The sequence below is a fragment of the Camelus dromedarius genome, chromosome 18 (genome assembly GCF_036321535.1).
Source record: "Camelus dromedarius isolate mCamDro1 chromosome 18, mCamDro1.pat, whole genome shotgun sequence".
NCBI classification, from domain to species: Eukaryota; Metazoa; Chordata; class Mammalia; order Artiodactyla; family Camelidae; genus Camelus; species Camelus dromedarius.
Genome location: NC_087453.1, coordinates 17006164 through 17031792, shown reverse-complemented (window position 1 = coordinate 17031792; position 25629 = coordinate 17006164). Strand labels below are relative to the sequence as shown.

At 36.4% G+C, this 25629-nt stretch overlaps 1 protein-coding gene across 2 annotated transcripts in view; it reads left to right on the top strand.

Moving 5' to 3' along the window:
- RALGAPB (Ral GTPase activating protein non-catalytic subunit beta) overlaps positions 1-25629 on the top strand; it is an 84849-nt gene that overhangs the window by 13500 nt on the left and 45720 nt on the right. For both annotated transcript variants that reach the window (XM_010975244.3, XM_010975243.3), the window contains exons 3-10: positions 2781-2983; positions 9771-9934; positions 11761-11947; positions 14960-15091; positions 20055-20233; positions 21079-21227; positions 21357-21573; positions 25005-25206. In XM_010975244.3, the coding sequence (XP_010973546.2) occupies positions 2781-2983; positions 9771-9934; positions 11761-11947; positions 14960-15091; positions 20055-20233; positions 21079-21227; positions 21357-21573; positions 25005-25206 (1433 nt within the window). The remainder of the gene's footprint in view (positions 1-2780; positions 2984-9770; positions 9935-11760; positions 11948-14959; positions 15092-20054; positions 20234-21078; positions 21228-21356; positions 21574-25004; positions 25207-25629) is intronic.

Below are 25629 nucleotides of genomic sequence, written 5' to 3'. Positions count from 1 at the left end.
ACCCACCCAGTTCTCCACTTGAGCTGTATCGAGACTTGAATGTCAGGCCCTTTTCCCTAAGTTCTAGGCTCAGTCTTCAGATTACCATTCAGAGGTTGTGTTTCGAAGGTCTTCATTCCTCTCTCTAGGTGGCCACTGCCTTTTGTCGTTATTTAGGCTACACATATGAACTGAGCTTGAGGCTCTCCCGCTGCCTCCGTCCCAGTCTACCCTTGCCCGACTTCCAGGTTTAAGAGTGCTGCAGAGCGGCTAAGTCTGTATGGCTGTGAGCCCATGTGGTTGAAGTTGGGGGTGTGTTTGCTGTCCCTAAAGGAGCTGTCTCTAAAGATACGGAGCTTTTGGAATGACTTGGCCTGGAGCTGGTCCTCTGTTCCTGGGTTCAGGAAACTGGACCAAAGTTAAGTTGCCAGTGGGAAGTCATGACAGGGCCCTGAGAAGGTAGTGATGCAGGAGCTTGGTAGTAGGAGGTCTGGCTAAGATCAGGATGAGAACTTGTCCCTTGTGTATGAGGACATTCACACAGCCTTTAGGCTTCGGATTTACCTATTTCTAAGGAAGTCCCCCCACACCCCTCTTTTTTAAACTCTTACATCTTGGTGTCTCATGAAGGAGAATTTAGACCCCTCTAGATAGAGGACTAAAGTTTATAGATCTAGAGGCTGTTTGTTTACCCTCTGTAGACCAAGGGCTGCCAGAGGGGAAGCCCCTCATACTGAGGTGCATTTTCTTCTCCTCAGAATGCCCCAGCAGAGACTTACCCAGCCCAGCGCTTGCCCGGGCGCTCTCCTCTTGGTGTGTCTGTAATTCCTTGCTGCCTTCTCCTGGAAGAGATGGCATGTGAGTAGATAGAGGTGCTCAGCACAGCCCTTGTTTTTCCTCCTCTCCTACCCTCAAAAGGGTATGAGAGAATAGTTCTTGAATCCAGTGTCCTCTAGAATTTTGTACGGTTGACTATTGTGTGAAGATATCACCAAAGATATCTTTCCTTGGTCTTTTCTCTGATAATTAGGGATTTACAACCTCTTTAAAAATTCTCTTACTCAGCCAGATCCCACTCCCTCTCCCCTCTCCCCTGCCTCATTTGTCACAGCTTTGCTGTGTGTCAGCTTCACCTTTAACACTCACTGCTGTTATTTTCTGTTATATTAGTTATATTGCTGTTATGTATTTTCTACCCTTAGCGTGTGTAGTTGTTTTTGGGCTAAAAAATTTCAGTATATGTATTTATCTTGTTAGATTGAGCTTTAGTTTTAAGCTGTTGAGATCTTTTTGAATCCTGAATTTCTGTTTAATGAGGTTTTTTTTGTTTGTTTGTTTGTTTTAGCTTTGTGGTATCTACAAATTGTCAGCATTTAAGCTGCTTTTCTCTAAGTTAAAATCTTGGCAGAGTCTTTGGCATGCCATTGGGCATTTTCTTCCAAAAGGATCTTGGTACATTAATCCACTGCTATTACTCTGTGTGTTATTTTGACCAGTTTTAAATCCAGCCATTGTACCTTCTTCTGGGCCATATGTCTCCATCTTGTCCATAAGGATATCCTTCATGTGACCAGATTTCTTGCTAAAGCCCAGATCCCCTTTGTGAGAGAAGGCTGTTGATGGCATGGTGAGAATAGCTTTAGATTTTTAGTAAGACCAGGGATCAAGTTTTCAGCTCCACCATTTCCAAACCAGTGCCTTGGGTCAAATTGCTCTGCTAGACTTTAGTTTTCTTATCTATAAAGTGAGGCTGCTTTACCCTCTCACACAGGGTTATTTTGATAGTTAGATAATATTTATGAAAGTGCCTTGTGAACTGATTTTAAGTCAGTACCAGGTTTATACAATTGGCAGATGCCTTTGTAGTAACCCTATTAATAAAGGAATGAAGCTTGTCTGGCATGACTTGTTCTTTTTGAGCAGGCTGGTTCCCACTGTGATCTTGCTTCCCTTTTATTAGTGCTCACTGATCATCTGTTTAGTGATTTGTCCCAGAGTTTTGTCTGGAATTCACTTAAACTTTCCAGTCTATAGTATCTGGACTATAGTTTTATCCTCTTTTGCAAATTAGGCCATTTCCCCTTTCTCATCATGCCTTATTGATTCATGACTGCAGGCAGTGGTTCAGGAATCTCTCTGAAGCACCTTCTGTCAGCCCCTAGGATGCACTTCAGACAAGTCAGGAGGCTGGAACTCATTTAGTGCAGCTAAGTGCCTTTTTAAGATCTTACCCAGCTTCAATCCCTTCTGACCTATGTTTGTTCTTGCTCTTCCACTTAAAATATATTCTTTGCCAGTGAAAATAGTCACAAGTAAGAATTGGGCAGTTCATCTTCCCTCTTGTTGTCTGTTAAAGTTGCATAATCTGGAAATGGAATATGATTAAATTTACATAAATGATTTCCTAAGTGACACACATACCTGCATAAAAATTAAGTGGAGAAAAATACCTAAAATTTTCTATTTCTGTGCTTCCAATCTCTATGGAAAATCAAGATGACCTGTACTTTTTATTTTACAGAGGAAACAATAATGACTAAGGGGTGAAAACCAACAGGTTTGACATTTAGAAATAAGTAATTTATTTTCTTAAATTTTTTGCTTAGGTTATGTCTGAATTTGTATATGTCTTATACATGGAAAGTGCATTCTCTAGAATTAATCTGACATATTTATGTTGAGATGAGTATACTGTCAGTCAAGAGGTTTTTGGCAATAAAGAGGTTAACATTTTCAGTCAGTCTACTGATATACAAATAGGGGTGTGTAATAATTCTGTATGTATATTTTCTTTTATTTAGGTAAAATGGACCATGGAAGTAATTTGCTATGGACTGACCCTTCCATTGGATGGAGAGACTGTAAAATATTGCGTTGATGTATATACCGACTGGATTATGGCTTTAGTGTTGCCGAAAGATTCTATTCCATTGCCAGTTATTAAAGAGCCTAATCTATATGTTCAAAGTATACTAAAACACCTGCAAAATCTTTTTGTACCAAGGTAAGCTATACCAGTCTATCTGGCTTGTTATCAGGATTGTAATAAAATATTCATTAGTGTTAACTTTTTTAATAGAAACTGATTTCATTGTTAGTCCTTTGAACACTAACTTTCATTACTCATTCAATTAAAAGGTGTGTTAATGTGAATATTAGAGATGGACTTACATAATGTTTACTAGGACTCTTTTAACAAGTGTGTGTTCATTTTAAAGGCTTTTGGCTTTGCTTCTAAGATCTGATAGCTATTAGACATTAAAATACTGTGACCCCTTTCCCTTCCACTCAAAAATACCTAACATAATTCTCCTCTCCACTTAAGCTAAAGGCAGCTAAGCACTCTACCTTAAAACGAATCTTCCTTATGAGAGAATGAAGACATTGAAGTAAGCAGATTTGAAATTATTATGGGCAAGTTTGTAGTAGACCGAAAGATAACTCTTGACGGTTTGTTATGGACTTTTCCCCTATCTTCTGAGGCAGAGACCTTAAATATTGTAATGTAAGATCGCCTTACTTGTGCTTAAATTTTTTTCCCCATTCTAAAAGAATTACATGTCATTGTAAAGATTTTTGGAAATATAGAAAATAATGGAGAAGAAAGCATTAGTTCCTTACCCATTTGTAGAGATTTCCAGTGAGAAAAATCTTCTTTCAGCTATTTTTTATGTCTGTGAAAGGGGCAAGAGGGCTTGCCTCCTTTTGAAATAGTTCTGGTCTTTCAGATGATGAGGGACTTTGAATCATCCAAAACCAGCTCTGTAAATTTTAGCTTTTTAAATTTAGAAGGAAGATTACTTGGAAAATCTGAGTTAAAAAAGAGAAATCTCCATTAAGAACTCTGGTCTGTAGGATCAAATGTACAGGCATACCTCAGCATATTATGGGTTTGGTTCCAGACCATCGCAGTGAAACAAATATTGAAATAAAGCAAGTCAAAATCTTTTGGTTTCTCACGCATATAAAAGTTATGTTTACACTATACTGTAATCTATAAGTGTGCAATAACATGTCAAAAAACAATGTACATATCTTAATTTAAAAATATTAATTACAGAAAGCTAACCATCATCTGAGCCTTTAGTGAGTTGTTACCTTTTTGCTGGTGGAAGGTCTTGCCTTGATGTTGATGGCTGCTGGCTGATCAGGGTGGTGGTTGCTGAAGGTTGGGGTGGCTGTGGCAATTTCTTAAAATAAGACAGCAGTAAAATTTGCCTCATAGACTGACTCTCCAGTTCGCAGATGATTTCTCTGTCGCATGCAGTGCTGTTTGATAGCATTTTATCCACAGTAGAACTTCCTTCAAAATTGAAGTCAATCCTCTCAAAGCTTGCTGCTGTTTTATTAAGTAAGTTTATGTAATCTAAATCCTTTGTTGTCATTTCAACAATCTTCACAGCATCTTCACTAGGAGTAGATACCATCTTGAGAAACCACTTTCTTTGCTCATCGTAAGAAGGACCTCCTCATCCATTAAATTTTTATCATGAGATTGCAGCAGTTCAGTCCCATCGTTAGGCCCCACTTCTAATTTTAGTTCTCTTGTTAGTTCTGCCACTTCTGCAGTTATTTACTCCAGTTCAGTCTTGAGCCCCTCAAAGTCATCCATGGGGATTAGAATCAACTTCTTCCAAACTCTTATTAGTGTTGATTTTTTTTTTACCTCTTCCTATAAATCATAAATGTTCTTAATGGCATTTGGAATGGTGAGTCCTTTCCAGAGGGTTTTCAGTTTCCTTTGTCCAGATCCATCAGAGGAGTTACTATGTTTGGTAGCTATAGTCTTATGAAATGTATTTCCTAAATAATAAAACCTGAAAGTTGAAATTACTCCTTGATTTGTGGGCAGCGGAATGGATGTTGTGTTAGCAGGCTTGAAAACATTAATCTCGTACATCTCAACGTTGACTGAATAAAATGCACAACCTAAAATAGTTGAGAATTATGTCTTATTTGGTGGACTTTCTGAGGACTGTGGCCTTAATATAGCCTGTGAGACAGCTCTGAGGAACTGTTCCAAAGAGGTGAGGGAGGAGGGAGGATATAAAGGAGTTTTGCTGGGGAAAAAAACCCAAAAACAAAAACCGTGTTGTCAAACATCAAAAGATTACTGCTAATCAAAAAACCAGACATCTCAAGTTAATGATTTGAGTACCTTTCTATGTATGGGAAGATGCAAGAGTTTGGGCTCATTGAAGTGATTCCTTTGATATGCATCTTAACTATCTAGGGCTAGTATCCTGTTTTACTCTGTCCTGAATTCCCCTCAGGGCGCACCATTGGGGGTGGCTGCAGTGGCTGATGGCTTTATGGCTGCAACACACTTTATTTACTGAAATGGCAGGTGACATTCTTTGTCCACATCCATCAGAGCTCTTGAGTGACCAGGTGCATTGTCAATAAGTAGGAGTATTTTCAAAGGCATCTTTTTCCCTGAGCAGTGTATCTCAACAGTGGGCTTAAAATAGTCAGTAAACCATATTGTAAACAGATGTGCTGTCATCTAGGCTTTATTGTTTCATTTATAGCACACAGGCAGAGTAGATTCAGCATAATTCTTAGGGGCCCTAGGATTTTCAAAATGGTAAATGAGCATTGGCTTCAACTTGAAGTCACCAGATGCATTAGCCCCTAATAAGAGAGTCAGCCTATCCTTTGAAGCTTTGAAGCCAGGCATTGACTTCTTTCTAGCTATGAAAGTCCTAGATGGCATCCTTTTCCAATAGAAGGCTGTTTTCATCTGCATTGAAAAATCTTATTGATTGTGGCCACCTTCATTAATTATCTTGGCTAGATCTTCTGGTAACTTGCCGTAGCTTCTGTATCACCACTTGCTGCTTCACCTTGCACTTTCATGTTATGGAAGTGGCTTTTCTTCTTAAACCTCATGAACCAACCTCTGCTGGCTTCAGACTTTCCTTCTGCAGCTTCCTCACCCCTCTCAGTCTTCATAGAATTGAAGTGAGTTAGGACCTTGCTATTTATTAGGCTTTGACTTAAAGGAATGTTGTGACTGGTTTGATCTTCATCCAAACCGCTAAAACTTTCTTCATATCAGCAATAGGCTGCTTCTCTTTCTTATCATTTATGTGTTCATTGGAGTAGCACTTTTAATTTCCTTCAGGAGCTTTTCCTTTGCATTCACAACTGGGCTAACTGCAAGCAAACGGCCTAGCTTCCAGCCTGTCTTGGCTTTCAGCATGCCTTCCTTACTAAGCTTAATCATTTCTAGCTTTTGATTTAAAGTGTGGGGCATATGACTCTTCCTTTCATTTAAACACTTAGAGGCCATTGTAGGGTTATTAAGAGGCCTAATTTCAATATTGTTATGTCTCAGGGAATGGGGAGGCCTGAGGAGAGGGAGAAAGCAGGAAAATGGCTGGTTGGTGGAGCAGAACACACACATTTATCAGTTAAGTTTGTCATCTTATATGGGCGTGGTTCATGGCACCTCAAAACAATTATGGTAGTAACATCAAAGATCATAGATCACCATAACAGAAATAATGATAATGAAAATATTGCAAGAATAACCAAAATGTGACATAAAGATATGATGTAAGCAAACGCAGTTGGAAGAATGCACTGAAAGACTTGCTCAGTTGATGCAGGGTTGTCACAAGTCTTCAATTTGTTTAAAGAAAAAAACAGAATCTGTGAAGTGCAGTAAAATGAAGTGCAGTACAACTAAGTGTGCCTGTACATGCCTTACCTGGTATGGAGGGCTGGCTGTAATCTGGCCCTTAACCAGTTTAGCTGCCGCTGGTTCTTCATGAGCCCTGCTCTTTGGTCAGACTCCTAAATAAGACATTCTCCCGAGACTCCTTAAACATCTTCCACATTGTTACCTACCCTTTTGCCATCCTCACCCTCCTCTCCCAGCTGTCCACATCTTACTCTCGGTGTTTCATCTTAAATTCTGCCTTACCTGACCACCAGGCCCATAGCACTCATACCTTCCCTGAACCTGTAGAGTGTTTCCTGTGCCACTCTGTATCTGTCCAGTTTTACTGCTTATCCTTTTAAAATGTATATGTCTCATTTCCCCATCTAACCAACCTGAGGGCAGGAACTGGGTTGTATGTAGTTTGGGCTTCCATAGTACCTGGTGCAGTACTGTTATTACATTAGGGTGAATTAAATGCTGGTTGCTTGTATTTATTAATTTCAAATTGAAATAGTAGTAGGAAATGGTGGGCAGTAATTAGTATATTGTCTGTGGCTAAGCAGGTTCTTTTAAAATGATACAGTAGTTTTAATACTTTCTTGTCATCCCATTTAGGAGACTAATTTACTAGGCTTTTTCTTGCTGCATGGGACAGTCTCATGGATGGTGGGTAGTATTGTCACTGTGTCTTTTTCCTCTTTGTACTCTTACGTCTCAGTGCTCAGTGAATTTGTATTGATAAAAAAAATCAATGGCATTTGAGTATTAGCTTTTCTCTTTTGAGAAACAACGCTACCTTATAAATTGTTCATTTTACTATTTGGTAATTCGCTTGTTTTCTCAAAAGTGTATGTGTGCATACCTCTGAGAGGGTGCTGAACTGAATGTTAGAGTTCTCCTAGCCAGTAGTATCTTAGGGAGGTGAATATTTTCAGTGCTAAATATTCGGAGTTATGATCTCATCTTCTATTATTGGAAGTTTCCATTTTTTTTTTTTATTCAGATAGTTCACAAAATTGTCATCTTTTACTTAATTGTTTTTTATAAAAACTAACACTCAAAATAGAGGAAGCAGCCTCTACCACTTTGCTTTAAGTCATAGTAGATGTAACCTTTTTCCTTTTGCCTATCAGTTTTTTTTTTTTTTTTTTGGCATAACTGAGTGAGGAGTGACCTATCTTTTAAAACTGATTAGGGTTTTCATTGCTCAAATATACTATACTTTAGAAAATGTGGTGTTCTTCTAAAGCAGTGGTTGACAAACGTTTTTTGTAAGGAGCCATATAGTAAATATTTTAGGCTTTGTGGGCCATACAGTCTGTCACAACTCCTCAACTCTGCTGCTGTAGAGAAAGCAGCTGTAGACAATATATAAATAAATAAGTATGACTGTGTTCTAATAAAACTTTATTTATAAAAACAGATGGCAGGCTAGGTTTGACCTATTGGCCATACATAGTTCACCAGCTTTTGCTCTAGCACAGAGTTTTCCTGAATATCATAAGTTGCTTTGGAAAATATTAGAGGGGAAAGGAACATCTCTGGTGTTTAGATCTTTTTGTTTATTCTTCAGTAAAGATTATCTTGTTTCTGTTAGCTGGAGAAACTTGGACACTGCTCCTAAATTTAGGGCTTCTGAGTGAGGCAATGGTACCTAAGGAACAGGTGTTCCCTTTTCTGCCACTGGGCAGGTAGAAACTGGAAGTGATAGGTAGGTCTAGGTCACCATTTGAGAGGCTTGCAGTGTTATTGCTAGCTTGGAAGAGTGTCAGCCCCCAGGACCACTAGTGATGTTTTTGTTTCTTATTCTGGGTTTCCTTTTATATGGGTAATTGAGGTTTGGAGCTAGTATATATTTCTCACTCTTCTTTAGTAGCCAGAGCAGCAGACAAAAGCTTGAACCTCATGGCTTCACATGGATTGGATTAACCTCCAATTGAATATGGGACATCTCCCTGCTCTTGGGGTTCTTGGCTTTTCCTAGGTGAATGTCTCATTTTGCTTTAGGTCTGACTTCTTTAGGGAAAACTTAGTGTTGTCTTTTTTTTTTTTTTCTCCGAACTCCAGAGTAAGTGTCTGCTTTTTTGGATCATGGCCCAGAATCTGAGAATCCTTATCCAAAGGTTGGAATGGAGTTCTAAGTACTCGATTTTCTGGATTTCTTGAGGAGTCTCTGAGGTTCCCTACTCTGACTTAGACATGTGTTATCAATTCTTTATGACATGAGTCATAATATATAGGAACTTGGCCTCAAGATTTAGTTCAGTAATAGTCTTGGGTTTCACATGGGAGCTGTGGAGGCATTTGCCATTTGCTAACGCACTGGGTTTCCTATGATTTTTGAAATTCTCAGGTGGTCCACTTTGGATAGTGGGGATAGGGCTGGAGCTTGGATTTCTGTCTTCAACCCTAACCCTGATATGTTGATCTCTCTTATTCCTTTGGGAAAAAATGGTCCTGTGGACTAGAGAGAGTTATGAAACTGTTCTTTGGGAGTATCTTGGGTACTTTTGGAGCCCCATATCTTGGGTTAAGTTACCTTTTTTAGTAGAAAAGCGGTAGCAGTTACTCATTTCTGAGACAGTTGCCTCTATACCTCATCAGTTTGGGGGCACCTATTAGGATATTCCATTCTGTAGGTGGTTCTCCAGCAGACGTTAGCTTCAAAGGGTCTGTGAACACTATGAAATCACATGCAGAATTCTTGTGAATGTGTGTTTAAAATTTTTTTTTACGAATACAAAGGTCATTCTGCTTCAGTGTGAGCAGAAGTGACTGTGGGTATTTACTCATTCTTTCAGCAGGAACCTACTAAGTATCTAGTGTATGTGCCAGGCACATTTCAGAGTTAGAAAATCCAGAGGTAAAGTTTACATTCCAGTATCCCCCCCTCTCCCCAGGAGCTTTTCAAACTCTTGTAGGAGTGGTAGGTTGAGATCCCAGAGTACCAAACTATGATGAGGAAGTAGCTTTGAACTGAAGAGGGTGTGCCTAGTCCTGTCTGCTAATGCTGTTAGGGAGTGTCATTGGACCATTGCTTGCTGCATCCAAAAGTCATCTGTCCTTAACGGTTGCTTTCTCTCCTCAAGGCTTGTCAGTGATATCTGTCTGTTTTCTTCAGGCAGGAACAGGGCCCTAGTCAGATCCGACTATGCTTACAGGTCCTGAGAGCCATTCAGAAACTGGCCCGTGAGTCATCCATCATGGCCAGAGAAACCTGGGAAGTCTTACTGTTGTTTCTTCTGCAGATTAATGACATACTTCTAGCGCCACCAACTGTTCAAGGTTTGTTATTTTTTTTCCAAATAGTTTGCTTGTAGACTCAATGAGTAGTAAACTCAGTGAGGATTTAAATTTTGGCACGACAGTTGACAAACCAAGATTGGCAGTTCTTAGAATGGAAAACCCTCAAAGGCACAATGTGAAGTTATTTTACCTTCAGTGATGATTTTGCTAATGTAGGGAGGGATTCAGTGAATTAACACTGTTTAATGATAGAAACAGTAGCTTGTTCAGTATATTAAGATAGAACCAATATAAGAAACAACTAATTGATTAAATTAGAGCCTATATGTAATGTACCTGATTACAAAGTAGCTACCCAAGTAGACTGAAAACTTGATAGCACAGAAGATACTTGGTTTAGCAAATGAAACCTACAAAATCTTAAAAGTGTTCTGTTTGGAACTATGACAGTATGTCATTCATTACCTAGCCATTAAAAAGCCTCCAACTTTTTTGGGGAGTTGTGGAGGTAATTAGGTTTATTTTTTTTAATGAAGGTACTGGGGATTGAAACCAGGACCTTGTGTATGCTAGGCATGCACTCTACCACTGAGCTATACCTTGCTCTCCACAAACAGCCTCCAATTTTATAAGACTTTAGAGTGTATTTTAGATGTCCTGCATTGCATGTTATAGCACAGTGTACAAAGGCAATGAGCTGATATTCTAGTTCCAAGTTTCCTTGTTTCTTTTTCTTCTGTGTAGTCTCTTTACTAACACTCTCACACAAATGCAGTGTCCAAGAAGATACCCTAAAAAAAAAAAAATTCACAGATTAGTATTGAAAGGGACCCCACAATAGGAATACCCTGTCTGGTATTGATGATGGCTGGCTAGACACAAATGCTGTCTCTCTGCTATACACTCCCAATGCTGGTGGTTTCAGCACCATAAGGCAGTCAGTCCATCCTGACCGTGCAAAGGTAGCATAATCATTTGGAGAGAAGGGTTGTAGTGGAGTTAATTATAAATAGTATAAATATTGTGAGTGTTATTGCTAGGTATATTAGCAAGTATAGCATTATCCCCTTCTGGGGCTTGTTATTGTTAAAACTTCTTTTTTGCTCATTTGAAATAGGAATCTTTATAGCTTTTCCTTCTAGTCCCAAATTTGCCCTGTGGAGCTATGCAGAGCACAGACCACTGCTGTTCTTCCTAGTTCCAGGGCTCAGAACCGGGGAGCATCTCTGTTTTCATGGTTGAGATTCTGTCCTGCCCAGCACCAGTCCTTTGGCTCCCTTCTTTGTCTTCCTCTCCCTTGAAGGGTGGCTTTCAAACACCTAAAGCATTTTATAGCAAGTTTGGAGGTAGAATGTCTTGAGTATTTGTTCTGATCCCTTTACTTAATGGCTGTGTAAACTTGGGTAAGTTATTTAAATTTCCTGAACCTGTTTTCTCATCTTCAAAATGGATATAATTAATAATCGGTAATAGATATTGTAAATACCTATACTGCAGAGTTAATGTGAGGTTCTGTGTATGAGCTGTGTGACACAGAAACTGACTCATAATAGTCACTCATCATAAACCCTCATCCTTTCCCTTCACCCCTCTGTGCTCCTGTCCCTCTGCTGGAGATTAACGTCTTCAATAAGAACTGAGCAGGGCGACCTGAAAACTTTAAAAGTGATAATGGGTTGATGCATTCATGATTTCCTTCATAGGAACTCCTAAGAATAATTTTTCCTTTTTACTATTAAATGGTTATTTGAAAGTCAAAACTTAGCATTACAGTTATTTTAATTTTTTGACCAGTTCTCCGAAATCAGTGAACTAAAGATTGTGCTTTATAAGTGTGCCAAAAATGTTTTCTTTTTGTTGGTAAGGTGGCATTGCTGAGAATCTAGCAGAGAAGCTGATTGGTGTTCTCTTTGAGGTTTGGTTACTAGCTTGTACTCGGTGCTTCCCAACACCTCCTTACTGGAAAACAGCCAAGGAGATGGTGGCTAACTGGAGGCACCACCCGGCAGTGGTGGAACAGTGGAGCAAGGTCATCTGTGCGCTCACTTCAAGGTAAGTTGTCATCATTGACTTGCCTTCTTTCATCTGTCTGGTCTTAGGCAGCTTCCCCCTAGTTTTGTGTCTTTCTGGGATTCATAGAGTACATCGTAAAAAGCCTCTGTCTTGTGTCTCTTATTACTGTACTTTAGATATAGAATTGAGCCACTTTTTAAAAATAGGTGGATCAGTTTGGTTAATGTCTAATCTAAAACTTTTCAGATTAAGCATGTATCTTGGAGAGGCAGATAAATTCTGAGCCGTACTACTCCCACCCCCCAAATCCCACTCTTATTCTACTTATTTAAATGTTCATGATCATTATTTTTTAAAAACAAAGAAAAGGTACAACAAAAAAAGTTAAGTTTACCAGAAATCTCATTATATATGTTGATACATAATTTTACAGAAATGGGACTATACTGTCACATGCTCCTTTGTACCAAAGTAGGCAGTTTTTTATAATAATAATAATTTACTTTTTTAAAACTGTTTTTATGTAATACTATCACCATTCTCTGAGTAAACTGTTAGGCTTTAATTTTTCAGACTTATTTTTTTCATTTTAACTTTACATCTTCTAAAATATAACTCTAAAAGATGAGGATTCTTTTTTAAGCATAACCACAATACCATTAACATACCTAAACAAAATGTTAAGTTTTTTTTTTATTGAATTATAGTCAGTTTATAATGTTGTGTCAATTTCCAGTGTAGAGCACAGTTCTTCAGTTATACATGAACATACACATATTCACTGTTACATTCTTTTTCTCTGTGAGCTACCACAAGATCTTGTGTATATTTCCCTGTGCTACACAGTATAATCTTGTTTATCTATTCTACATATGCCTATCAGTATCTACAAAATTTCAAACTCCCAGTCTGTCCCTTCCCACTCCCCTCCCCTCTGGCAACCACAAGTTTGTATTCTATGTCTATGAATCTGTTTCTGTTTTGTGTTTTTTTTTTTTAATTTTTATTTTTTTAAGATTCCACATATGAGTGATCTCATATGGTAATTTTCTTTCTCTTTCTGACTTACTTCACTTAGAATGACATTCTCCAGGGACATCCATGTTGCTGCAAATGGCGAATGATTTTTTAATATCAGTTAGCTACTGAGTGTTGAAATGTCCCTGAATGTGTTTCTCTCTTTTTTTTAAATAGTTGATTCTACTGAATCAGAATGCAAACAAGATGTGGACATTGTATTTAGTTGACGTATATTTCTTCAGCCTATTTTAAACTATATATTCTTGCTCTCTCATTTTTATTTCTTTGCAGTTAAAAGAAATTTTTTTTTATTGAACTGGATTGTTTGTCCCTTAGAGAGTTTCACATTCTGGATTTTTCTGATTTTGTGCTAATTGTGTTAATTAACATGTTCCCCTATCTCCTATATTTCCTGTCAACTGGTTGTCAGATCTAGAGACTTGATCTGATTCAGATTTGATTGGGGGTTACTTGTGGAAGTAGGAACAGATAATTTGTAGGTAGTATTCTGTATCAGAAGGTAGACTGGTCTTTTGGAGAGTCAATAAGATGTTTATATCTATATCATCATTTGAACTAAGATGAACATTTGGAATATTCTTTTGATTCTGATACACTTGGTGAATGTCAATATTATGAATCTATTTTTAAATAATACTTTTATCTTGATGGTAAAAACAATACATGCTTATAATAGAAAATTTGAAAGATATGGGGAAAATATCCATCACTTACAAATAACCATTGTTAACATTTGAATGTATTTTTTTCCATTTAGTTCCCTTTTTAAAAAAATCAATTTGAGATTATTCTATATAGTATTGTCTGCTTTTTCATTTGATGTCTGATTCTTGTACCAGTAATTACATATGTTTTTTTCTAAAATAAATCTCAAGATCATATTTTTAATGGCTTTATAGTTTCTCATTATATAAATGGAATTATAATTCATTTAATTTCTGTGTTCTTTTGATAGTTAAGTTGTTCCCAGGGTTTTACTTAAAAAATATTGTTGATACGAGGGGGGAGGGTATAGCTCAACTGGTAGAGTACATGTTTAGCATGCACAAGGTCGTGGGTTCAATACCGAGTACCTCCTCTAAAAAAAAAAATAAGTAAACCTAATTGCCTCTCCCCCAAAAAATATTGATATGATTATATAGATTAGATAATTATAGATTAATAATTGAGTCAGAGGGCTTTGAATAGTTTTAATACATTTGGAACATTATTTTGAGTTAATTGAATTGTCAAATTGAATTACTTTCAAGGCACACCATAAATTCTAAACTTCATGTAAAATTATATAGCAGTTATGAATACATTATAGCTTAGTTGTGTTGAAGGAGTTTGCAGTCCAGTGAATCTTTTAAAAATAATTTAAATAATTTATTATTTATATTATATGACTAATTATGTGAACATAATTGCATATTATGATTATATGATTTATTATTTGCCATTATAAATTAAAATTTTAAATTTATAATTTTATAAATATATATAATTTGCCATTTTTATGACTATACTGTTATAAACTTATATATAATTAAAATATCATATACAGTATTATGTGTTACATCATATACAATATAGTATTAAGTTATATATGTTATGTTATAAAATTTATGAGATATAATATTGAATTTATAAAAGCACTTATAATTTTATAATTATAATTTAATATAAAATAAATTTATAAATTCATAAAGAAATAATTTTATAAATAACAAACTTATCAGTTATTTAACTTAGAAATATATGAACTAAATTATAAATAATGTTAATTACTTAAATAAATAAATGTTTTAAATAATAATTTAAAAAATCTTTTACAGAACTGGAAATCCTCTTCTGGTTTGTCTATTTCATAAACAAGGGTTTTCATTTATTTTATTCACTTTAGTGAGGTATAATACAAGTTTCATTTATTTTCTCTTAACACATTTCTCTTATTATATTTTAATGCTTGTGTGTATCTTTCATTTTGTTATGAAATGAATTTAGTGGTGTGATTTTTTTATTTTCTAGATTGCTACGCTTTACATATGGTCCTTCATTTCCTCCATTTAAAGTTCCCGATGAAGACGCCAGTCTGATCCCTCCTGAAATGGATAATGAGTGTGTTGCACAGACATGGTTTCGCTTTTTACATATGCTAAGGTACTGTTCTTTTAGTATTTTATGTGCCCTTTACCAGTAAGTGTCTAGGGCAGGAACCATGCTGTAGCTCCTTGCTGGAGTTCACAATGTGGCTGCTAAGCACAGTCATCAGGTGGAGGCAGACTGGACAAGTTACGCATCTACATCATGTGCCCCTGCCCTCCTTGTCCCCGCAGGGTTAGGCTATCCTCAACTGCTCTTGGTCCATACTCTCCGGGGGCTTGTTCCCTGCAGTAGATGCGGCATTTATTCTCTTCCCTGTTTCTGCAGCCTGGATGATGATATCTCTCCCAGGACTTTGTCACATTCTGTGGAGACCAGCAACTGCCTTGTTCCTCTCTGTGACCAGCACTGACTGGTCAGTCTGGCTCTCAGGGCCTCTTCTCTAGTAGCCTTGTTTAAAATTTCACTGAGTGTACATCATAAAATTTCACGTAGGGGCAAATTACTAAAAGTAATACTTCCTGCTGTTTCTTCCTTTATAGTATTTCTATCGATTCAGTCTCTTCCTGTCTCTCTACTAGCCCTGTCCTTGTGCTCTGTGGAACTTTTATTCTGTTGTGTACTGTCTTGATCTGTAAACTTTTTCCTTGCATACTCTCTTTCTGGTTTGACCAGCCTCATTTTTCTATTTGTTTGTTAGTGATTCTGAATTACTCTGTATGACCTTTATAAATTAGGAATATTAACCATTTTCTGTCATTTTTTTTTTCAGTTTGTAGTTTGTGTTTTTCATCTTTCAGTGATTTTAGTTTATTTTTTAAAATCTATCTTTTTCTCTGATCATTTTCTGTTTCCTTTCAGATTAGAAAGTCCTTCTGTGTTCTTTGATCAGATAGATACTGATTTATGATTTCTTTTGACTTTGTTTCCTTTGTGACATTAAGTTCCTTTTTATATATGAGTTTTGTCTTTGGGTCGCATATTATTTCATTAATCTCTTCATTCATTCTTATAGGAGATTCACACTTCTAATTATTTCAACCTTATAATAGTTACTGATATTTCATAGGCCTAATGTCTTTCTCTCTTTTTCCATTTCTTAGAACTTTTTTTTTAATCTCTCATTGCCTGTTTAACAGTTTGGATGAATTTTAGAATCCATTTGACATGTTACAAAAGACAGGTAAACAGAAGAACCTCACAAAACCTTTTAGGGTTTGCAGTGTGTATTAATTAGGGTAAGGAACATGTCCTGCTTTAGCAGATGAGCCTGAAAATCTTAGTGGCTTAGTACAATATGTTTCATAAATCTTGGATAATGAGTCACCCTGCTCATGTAGTTGTTTGTGGTCCCAGGCTGGCAGAGACTCTGCCACGTTCAGTGTGTGGCTTTATTAGTGCTTTGTCTTTGTAAGCAGGAGCCTCTGTGTCTGGATGGAAGATGGAAAAGAGAGAGAGCAAGAAAAATTGTGTGGGAGGTTTTTATGGACCAGCTCCTGAAGTGATGTAAATCACGGCTACCCATACTCCATTAGCCAGAACTGAGACATATGCCGCACTTAATTGCAAGAGAACATGGGAGGAAAAGAGAGTAAACAGCTAACTAGACTCTGCCAAAGATGAGAATTGTATTAAGCCTGTATTTATGTTTAGGGGAAGCTGATATCTTAATATAGTGAATCTGCCTTTCTAAGAGTAGGTATTTTTCTTTTTGAGAATTTTAAATATCTTGCAGAAGTGTTTTGTAGTTTTCTTCACCAATATCTGCATAGTTCTTTTACGATTATTCCTGTGTATTTATTGCTGATGTTGTGAAAGGGTAACTTTTTCTACTGTTAAACTTTATGAGTGGTTATTGCTACTATAAAGAAAATGTTCTACTTTTTTTTTTGTATATTTGGGATTTTAAAATGTTCTGAGTATTTCATTGATTCTTTCATTGATGTCTAGATACAATGGAAACATATGCAAATGAGAAATGTCTCCTTAAGTCTCCTTTCTTAAAAAAGGTGGGGGGGGGTGGGCAGGGAATAGCTGTAGAATGCACACTTAGCATGCATGAGGTCATGGGTTCAATCCCCAGTACTTACATTTAAGAAAAAAGAAATGTCTCCTTTCTAGTAATTCATACTTGAGTCTTGAGTCTGTGGTAATAAATTAAAAGTGCTTTGGTTGCAGTAAGACCTGTGTTTGAGTTCATGTTCTACTTTTTTTTTTGTCGACCTGAGCAAGCAGTTTAGTATCCCTAAGCCTCAGTCTCTTTTTAATCTGTAAAATGGAGATAATAACAGTATCCATCTTGTTATAAGAATTGAAGAAAAAATACATAAAATGATATATCTTGTGGGTGGTAGGTGCTTTAGAGAAAAGTTGCCATTATTGTTATTGTTATTACTTCTGTAAGTTACTGCATTAGTCAGAACTTCTAGAATACTGCTGAGTTAAAATGATGCTGTTTTGACATTCTTTTGTTCTGATTTTCATTGAAATGCCTCTACTACATGAAATTTTGAGGGGGATATTGATTGTTGATACTAGATAGATTCTTTTTAATGTTCCTGGTTTCCTAAGCAGTTAACATTTTCAATTTTTTTAAAAATAGAAATGAAATCAGAAACAGTAGTGAATTATTTTCAAATCATATTTTGGGATCCACTTAAGCAACTAAATATTTTTTCTTTTCCACCTGTTGTTATTATATTAATTTATTTCCCAATATTGAATTGGCCTTCATTCTTTAGAGAAAAGTTCTTCTTGGTTATGGAATGCTATTCTTTTAATGTTTTCCCAGATTGTCTCTATTTCTGTTTTTTGACTAATTTATATTTTGTTAACTTGAAAAAAAAGGAACCATCCTTTCTTTTTCTGTGCTCTGTTGCATGAAAGTTACATATTCCTTAAGAATTTGAAATAAATCACCAGTAAAACTCTAGTTGTGGAATCTTTTTTAGAGATAGTTCTTGGATAATCTTTGCCTGTGTTTTCACTGTTAATTGATCACTTCAGGCTCTATCTTTCTTCTTGAGCTGAAAGATCTTATTATTTTAGTCAGGGTTTTATATATGTGTGTATGTATGTATGTATATACATACAGAATAGGAACCTATTTAAACAAATGCAGGTGAAAAAGAGGATAATGAGTCTCACTGGACTCCACGAAGCAGTGAACATCCAATACTCATAATGGGGAGGGATCAAGGCAGCCTTGGGACAGGCTGCTCTGTCATCTGTCTCCCTTGGCTTTTTTTTGCTCTTCTTGTGCATTCACACTGCTCTCTTCCTCTGGCAGCCTTCCCCTGAGACCCTTTTTCTTCCTGCCATTGGGGTCCATGCAGCCCCATGATGACCATCTAGTGGTGTAAATAGCTGTGATGTTGTGTAACCCTCCACCTCTAGCTCTTTCAGTCACTGGGGCTTGTCCTTTGCTCAGATGGTCAAAAGGGATAAATTGGATTAAGTTTATTTTGTTAGGCTACATCAGTTAAAGTTCTCTAGCAAACATCTGTATTGCCTCCTTTTAGACAGTTTTACCCCATTTGTTAAATGAGCTGAGGCTAGGTGGAAGGCAGATTCAAGAAGGTTGCTCAGAAGGAGCTGCTATGATCATGGGCAAATTTCCTGGGAAGGGGGCTGAATATGATAGGGAAGACAGGCACCAAAATTTTGTCTAGTATGGTACTACTTCATCTTTTTCCAGGGAAAAAAATTGTTCCTCTTAACTGGAATACTCTGGTTCTCAAATACTTGTGCTTGTTTGTGCATGGCCAGCTGCCCTTCCGGTGCTACCAGGAGATTCTATTTCAGTAAATCTAGGTGGAATCTGGATCCATAACAGGTTCCCCAAATGTGTCAGATACACAGGGCATTGGGAGCTGCAGGAGTGCAGTTTCTGTGGTCTGATCCATGTCCTTTGCTACCCATTCTCATTTTACGTTTTCATTATTTTCTTGAATCTGTTCTCTGAATATTTGAATGTCAATAAAATCACATCAGGTTTACATCTGGAGAAGCTGGTAGAAGCTGGTATATTCTCTCCCCAGTTTTCAGTATCGAATAGACATGAATTTGGCAGAGCTCTGCTGAACCTGAGTTGTAGTGCATTCCAAACATACTGCTTATTTTTCCTACTTCCCAACACGGCGCCTTTAGTTGGCACTGCTACCAGAGACTTCTTATCTTCTCTACCCTGCATAGCGGCCTTCAGTTCTGTGGATACAATGTACTAATAGTAGAAGCCCATTTTCCATACATGCATACACTCTCCCCTGTCCCCATTTGCAGTTACTTGAAATTAAGAGTCTGAGTGGATGGAGAAAGAGATTTCAAAGGCCAGAGAATCTATAAACCACTGATTTATATTTCTCAGCCAGGTTCTTTTCATCTTGTAGCTAGTGGAATGTCTTTCTAGGTGCTGACTATAGAGTTACTAACACTATTACTTTGAGTTGGAAAGACTGTCTAATGGGCAGTTAAGCAGGCTATTTTGAGTGGAAATCTAAATCTATTTTTTAATGGAAATATTTAAAATTATTTGTACATAAAATACGACTCATGTCCAAATACATTGTTTTAAGTACATTAAAATGTATGGCTTTAGTACATACACATGAACACAAACACTAATCTCGATTTTATACATAATTTTTAAAAAATTGGAAATGTTAATATTAAAGTAAAATTTTCTCCTTAGGGTTCCTGTTGATTTATTTATAGTTTTACCACTCCAATTCTTAATTCCAAACATCTTACAAAATATCAGTGCATACTTTTAAAAAATTTAAAATTTCCAGTCTTATTTTGATTCTCATTCTCTGAATAGGCAGAGTAAGTTCATGTAAGCACACTGCAGGTCTTCTGTAAAGTGGTGTTGATGTTTGAGTCCCTAGCCTATTAAATATAGATTAATCTCTGAATCAAAGAATTAGGCACAGACAGCCCTGTTCTTAAATTAGATTGCATGCATTTTCTTGCTAAAGAAATTTCTAAATGTATAATTAATTCTTGCTCTCTTTTTTGATAGTAATCCTGTGGATTTGAGTAACCCAGCCATTATAAGCTCTACTCCCAAATTTCAGGAACAGTTCTTAAATGTGAGCGGAATGCCGCAAGAGTTGAATCAGTATCCCTGCCTTAAACATCTGCCTCAAATATTTTTTCGTGCCATGCGTGGAATCAGCTGTCTGGTGGATGCATTCTTAGGTGAATTCTGTGTATATTGCTCGATGTTTGAAGATAACTCTAGAGTCTAGTTTTAGAAACTATTATGGACAGCCCAAAGAAAAGATGAACATATTTGATTACAGATAATAAACTGGGAACAATTATTTGCAACAAGTGTAATAGTTAGAGGGTTTTTGTTATTATTATATAAATAAATCAAACAGTGCAAAGGAAAAGAATAAGACCTGGTAAATAAATGGGCAAAGGCTATGAATAAATGATTTTCAAAAGAGAAAAGTATCCATTCTCACTAGTAATTCAAGAAAATACAGATTAAAATGCATTAGGTAGTCTTATGTGTATCATTAGGAAGCAAATTACACTTTTTGTGAATTATTGTTTGAAACTTTTTCACATTTTAGAAATATGAAAAGTCAGAATATTTTTAACCTGTTAAAAAGCAGTGATATTTAACATCTGTCATTTCCTTAAGCATTTTTATATGCACTAAATATATTGTATGCTGGTTGAAAGAGTTCCAGATGTCCTATTCAGGAATTGGGAAGGAAGGAGCATCTACCTTTGGTCCTTTTAAGGAGATTTCTTGGAAGACCCACCCAATAATTGCCCATTTCTCTATGATGAGAACATGGCCACATCTAGCTGTAAGGGAAACTTCAAAATGTAGTTGTTTATTCTGGGTAGCCATGTCCAGCTGAAATTTGTGTTCTATAACTCAGGGGGACAGGATGAATGGATATTGGGAGGCAGCGAGCAGTCTCTGTTATAGTCTGTCCTGAGCCTTCACTGGTTTTGCTTGAGGAAGATTTTCTGACCACATATTTTGAACTATGAAGAATAACTCCATTTGTCTTTCTTTAAAGGCATTTCTAGACCCCGATCAGACAGTGCTCCTCCAACACCCGTAAATAGATTAAGTATGCCTCAAAGCACTGCTGTCAATACCACTCCACCACATAACCGGAGGCACCGGGCTGTTACTGTGAATAAGGCCACCATGAAGACAAGCACAGTAAGAGTTTCCATCTCTGTTATTATACTGTATAAAGTTGGCTTTTGAATCTGCCATCCTTTTTAAAAAGTCCTGCTGTTCTCTCAGACTTTTCATGAGTGTGGCTATATTCTTGTGTTGTTTTAATAGGTTACTACTGCTCATGCCTCGAAAGTTCAACACCAGACATCCTCCACCTCTCCTCTGTCAAGTCCGAATCAGACTAGTTCAGAACCCCGACCACTGCCTGCCCCACGGAGACCAAAGGTTAACAGCATCTTGAATCTCTTTGGATCATGGTTATTTGATGCAGCATTTGTTCACTGTAAACTTCATAATGGGATAAACAGAGACAGCAGCATGACTGGTAAATATTGCTCAAGAAATACGTTACCATTTTTTCTTTTTTTTCTTTTTTCTTTTTAATCTTTCCTACCTGCAAGATTAATATGTATCTTAAAAAGCTCTCTGTCTCTGACCAATCTGTGTCTTGTGCTTAACCCCTTCCAGCTGAAGTAACAGAATTTTGGAAGTTTTCCTACTTGTCCTTTTTATGTTTGTTCTATGAGGTTTGGCTTTTGTCTGGTTTTATTAGACACACTTCAGGTTAGCTACTTTTTTAAAATCAGATTCCTTTTAGTAGGTGACCTGGAAGTTCCCTTCATGTCAGCCAGGATAATAATATTAGTATAAAGAATTAAAGATATTGACTGGAAATTTATTCACAGGAAGTGTTTTCTTAGATTTTGACAGCCATTCACTCATTACTACATGTGAATATTAGAAAATTTCTGCTTCACAGAAGACTAACCTCTTAGGTTTTAGTCTAGAGAACTTTATTTCAAGAGCACACTTTAAAAAAAATATCATTTGCTCTGTAAGTAAGTAGGGCTGGTGAAGAATTAATAACAACCCTGATATCTTCATTTAGATTTTATTACAGAAATGAAACTCTATCTAAATCTGATTTATTTTTGTCATCTTACCATTTCACTTGAAAGTAGTGATGCAGAGTGCAGGATGGGAGGTGGGATACTGCAGAATATACTGAATATTTATGACTTGCTTTGTAGAGCTAAACAATAATAATGGCTAGCATTTACTGAGTTACAATTACTCTGTGGCAGGCACTATGCTTTGTGCAATTTTATAATTAATATTGGTTGTTTGGTAGAGAAGCACTTTTCCACTGAGACTGAAAATAACTTGACATAAAAGGATACCTAATTGCATTAGATTATGCATCTCTAGGGAGAGTGTTAATTCCAAGGGTAAAACTAATAAAATAGCCATAAGGGTCCCTGCTTTCTCTCAGAAATGCATTCTTAACTATTATATATCATCTCAGAACTAACGTCTGTGTCTATTAGCATTATATACGTGTAATTATTTTGGATGTTCTTACAAATCTTTAAATAATGTAGAAAGTGAATATAAAGGCTTTTTCAGGAATTTGAGATTGCATGACTAAGTTCAGGGATTCCTTTATTTTGTTCAAATTCTGACACTTTATATTTGGCCATTTCCATTTTATATTTTGTTGGCAAGTTTTACTTATGGATAAGTAAGTGTACTTACTTGATGACTAAATGAAAACATTAAAAAAAACATTTTTGGCTTATATTTTCTTATGTTCATGTGCTTATGTTTTGAGTTTTCTGACCCATGTTTATATTTATTAATTTGTATTGTATTTTCTATAATGAGTCAGTCGTATTTTTTCTTTTTTATTAAGGTGCAATTCTTTACAATGTAACTTCTGGGTATCAAGCTTGTTGACATTAAAATCCCTGAATCCACAGTGGCTCAACCTGCTGCTTCCTTAGTGGGCTTGCTTAAAGGGAAACTCTCTCAGGAGTTTGTAACAGCTTTGCTCACTCTCTTGTGCCAAAAGATAGAAACTAGAATTCACATCCTATGTGGGCAACAAATTCTTACTTTTAACTCTTACCATCTTCCTTCACCACCTTGTGTTAAGAGATGAGAAAGGCTGTTACATTACCTCGGAGTTACGAGGTGTCCAGATAGTTGAATGGGTTAGAGTGCTGTTGGTTGCCACTCGAGGTCTTGGGGGTGGTGGGAGGTTTGAGGATATTAACTCTGTTAGTCTGCTTTGTAAGTACTGGCTGCCATCAAGGAATTCTGCCATGTAGTTCACCTCTAACTTAAAATGTTTGCTTTTATGAACTGGTTAGCTTTAGATTTACATGACAGTACACTGTGCTTTGTAAATGTAACATTGAGCTGGGAAGGGTTAATGAACTAAAATTTTAATGCACGTTATGGGCAGTTCAAAACCTCAATTCTTTGTAGTTGTGTAATTTCCTTCGTTTATTGTTTTGCATGATACAAAAATCATAATTTTGGATCTGAATGCACAATTTCCTGTTTTTGAACTAACTTGTGGTATCATAAAGCTTTTAATCTAACTTTTAAAAAGCTAAAAAGCTTAACTTAGTGTAAAATTTCACCATCTTTAAAGTATTCTATAATTACTGCTGTCCTTTGATTTGTTTCCATTTATTTCTATTATCTTGCAGCATCTTTTATCCAAATTCTTCTTTCTTATAAATCTTGTAAGTAGGAACCAGAAGCTTCTCCTTAATTGCAGTCATGTTTTTATTTTTTTCATAATTCCATTAAAATTTTTGATTGTCATTGTCTCTTGTAGTTTTTGCACTTGGGAAGAAAAATACTTTTCTGTGTTTTGAATGGGGAAGATTGCTGGCAAAAGCAAATTAATCTGCCTGAATCAGTCCCATTATTTCTGTACACTAGTCTGGTCATGTCATGAATTCCAGGATTTTGCACTAACTGTGTTTTGGCTTTTTTTTTTTAATTTAAAGCTTTAAGCTTATTTTTATACAGATTTAGTGTTTGATTTGTATGCATTTTGCATGTAGTGTTTTTCAAATGTATTATTGCTGGATAGCTTATTCAGGACTAAAAATGGCTCATGGGAAGTTGCATAAAGATTTATGCTTGACTCTGCATTCTGTTAAATCTATTGTTACAAAATATTTAAGCATTTCATGTAGAGTAATAAAAGATTTCAGAGTGATTTTCAATACACTGTGAAATCTTTTGTAAAAAATAAAAGCAACTTTCAAAGGGCTTCTGTTTCAGTGACAACGAATGACCATGATAATCTTTCTTATCAATCCGATTTTCTGATTTCTCAACCTCAAGTTAGCTGCTGTCTGTGGTTGTTAAAGTTCATTCTCATTTTGCTTGGTTGGGCGATTCTTTGGTGTGTGTTTTGGAGTTGGGTGGGTGGTGGGAATGCTCTCTCTTCCTCCCTACCCATTTCTTATCCTTACCTTGCCCTCTCCCTGAAGTATACAGCCTGGCATGAGGGATTTCCCATTCAGTTATGATGTCTGGGGTAATGTGTAAATTGCAGTAGCTATTTTTCTTCATGTTTAAACATCATTTTATAGGGGGAGGAAAAAACAGAATAAATAATAGAAAAACCAAATTCTGTATTATATATCTGTATGTATGTGAATACAGATATATACAAATGTATTCTGCTAATCCAGTTCAGTTGAAAAATGCTTCTTGTAGAATCTGTTAAACTGACAATACCCCTGTAAATTAATTATTACCCCTTTTAAAAGAGGATTTCGGAGAGCCCTTTTTAAAGAAAAATTAAGGCATAGTTGCTGAACAAAAGCATTATTGGATTCTATTCAAGTAGCTATTTAATGATACCAACATTTGATCTTTGTGTCCAGGGTCCCATGAGCCTATTTGCATATCGACAAATATAATAAAACCCTTGTTTTTTCTCCCCAGCCATTACAACACAAGCTAGCATGGAGTTTCGACGGAAAGGGTCACAAATGTCCACAGACACCATGGTTTCCAATCCTATGTTTGATGCAAGTGAATTTCCTGATAACTATGAAGCAGGAAGAGCTGAGGCTTGTGGGACACTGTGTAGGATTTTTTGTAGCAAGAAGACTGGAGAAGAGATTCTGCCAGCTTATTTATCCAGGTCTTAGAATTTTTTTTGGTTTATTTTTCCATTTATATAGTTGATGGTGAAACTCTATTGTAGCATGGCTTAGTAGGCTGAATTGATAAATAAATGTTGGTTTGAAATACCTGCAAATATATGTAAGTAATTGAAATTTTTGCTTGAATTCTTCCTTTTTACCTCCCTTGCCCAATTTGGTGAAGACCCCACAACTACCCTTTTTATTTTAGAAGTATTATTTATTCCATCTTATTTGACTTTTATTAATGATGGAGAGATTTGGAAGGGCCACACTAAAATTTTAATACATTTTTACTACAATATTAGACACTGTAGATGGTCCAGAAATGTTAGCTGTCAATCCTGCCTCTAAGGAGCTTATTTTCTCAAGTGAGCAAAGCCATGTACACAAATAACAAGTAGCAAGAATTGAGGTTGACA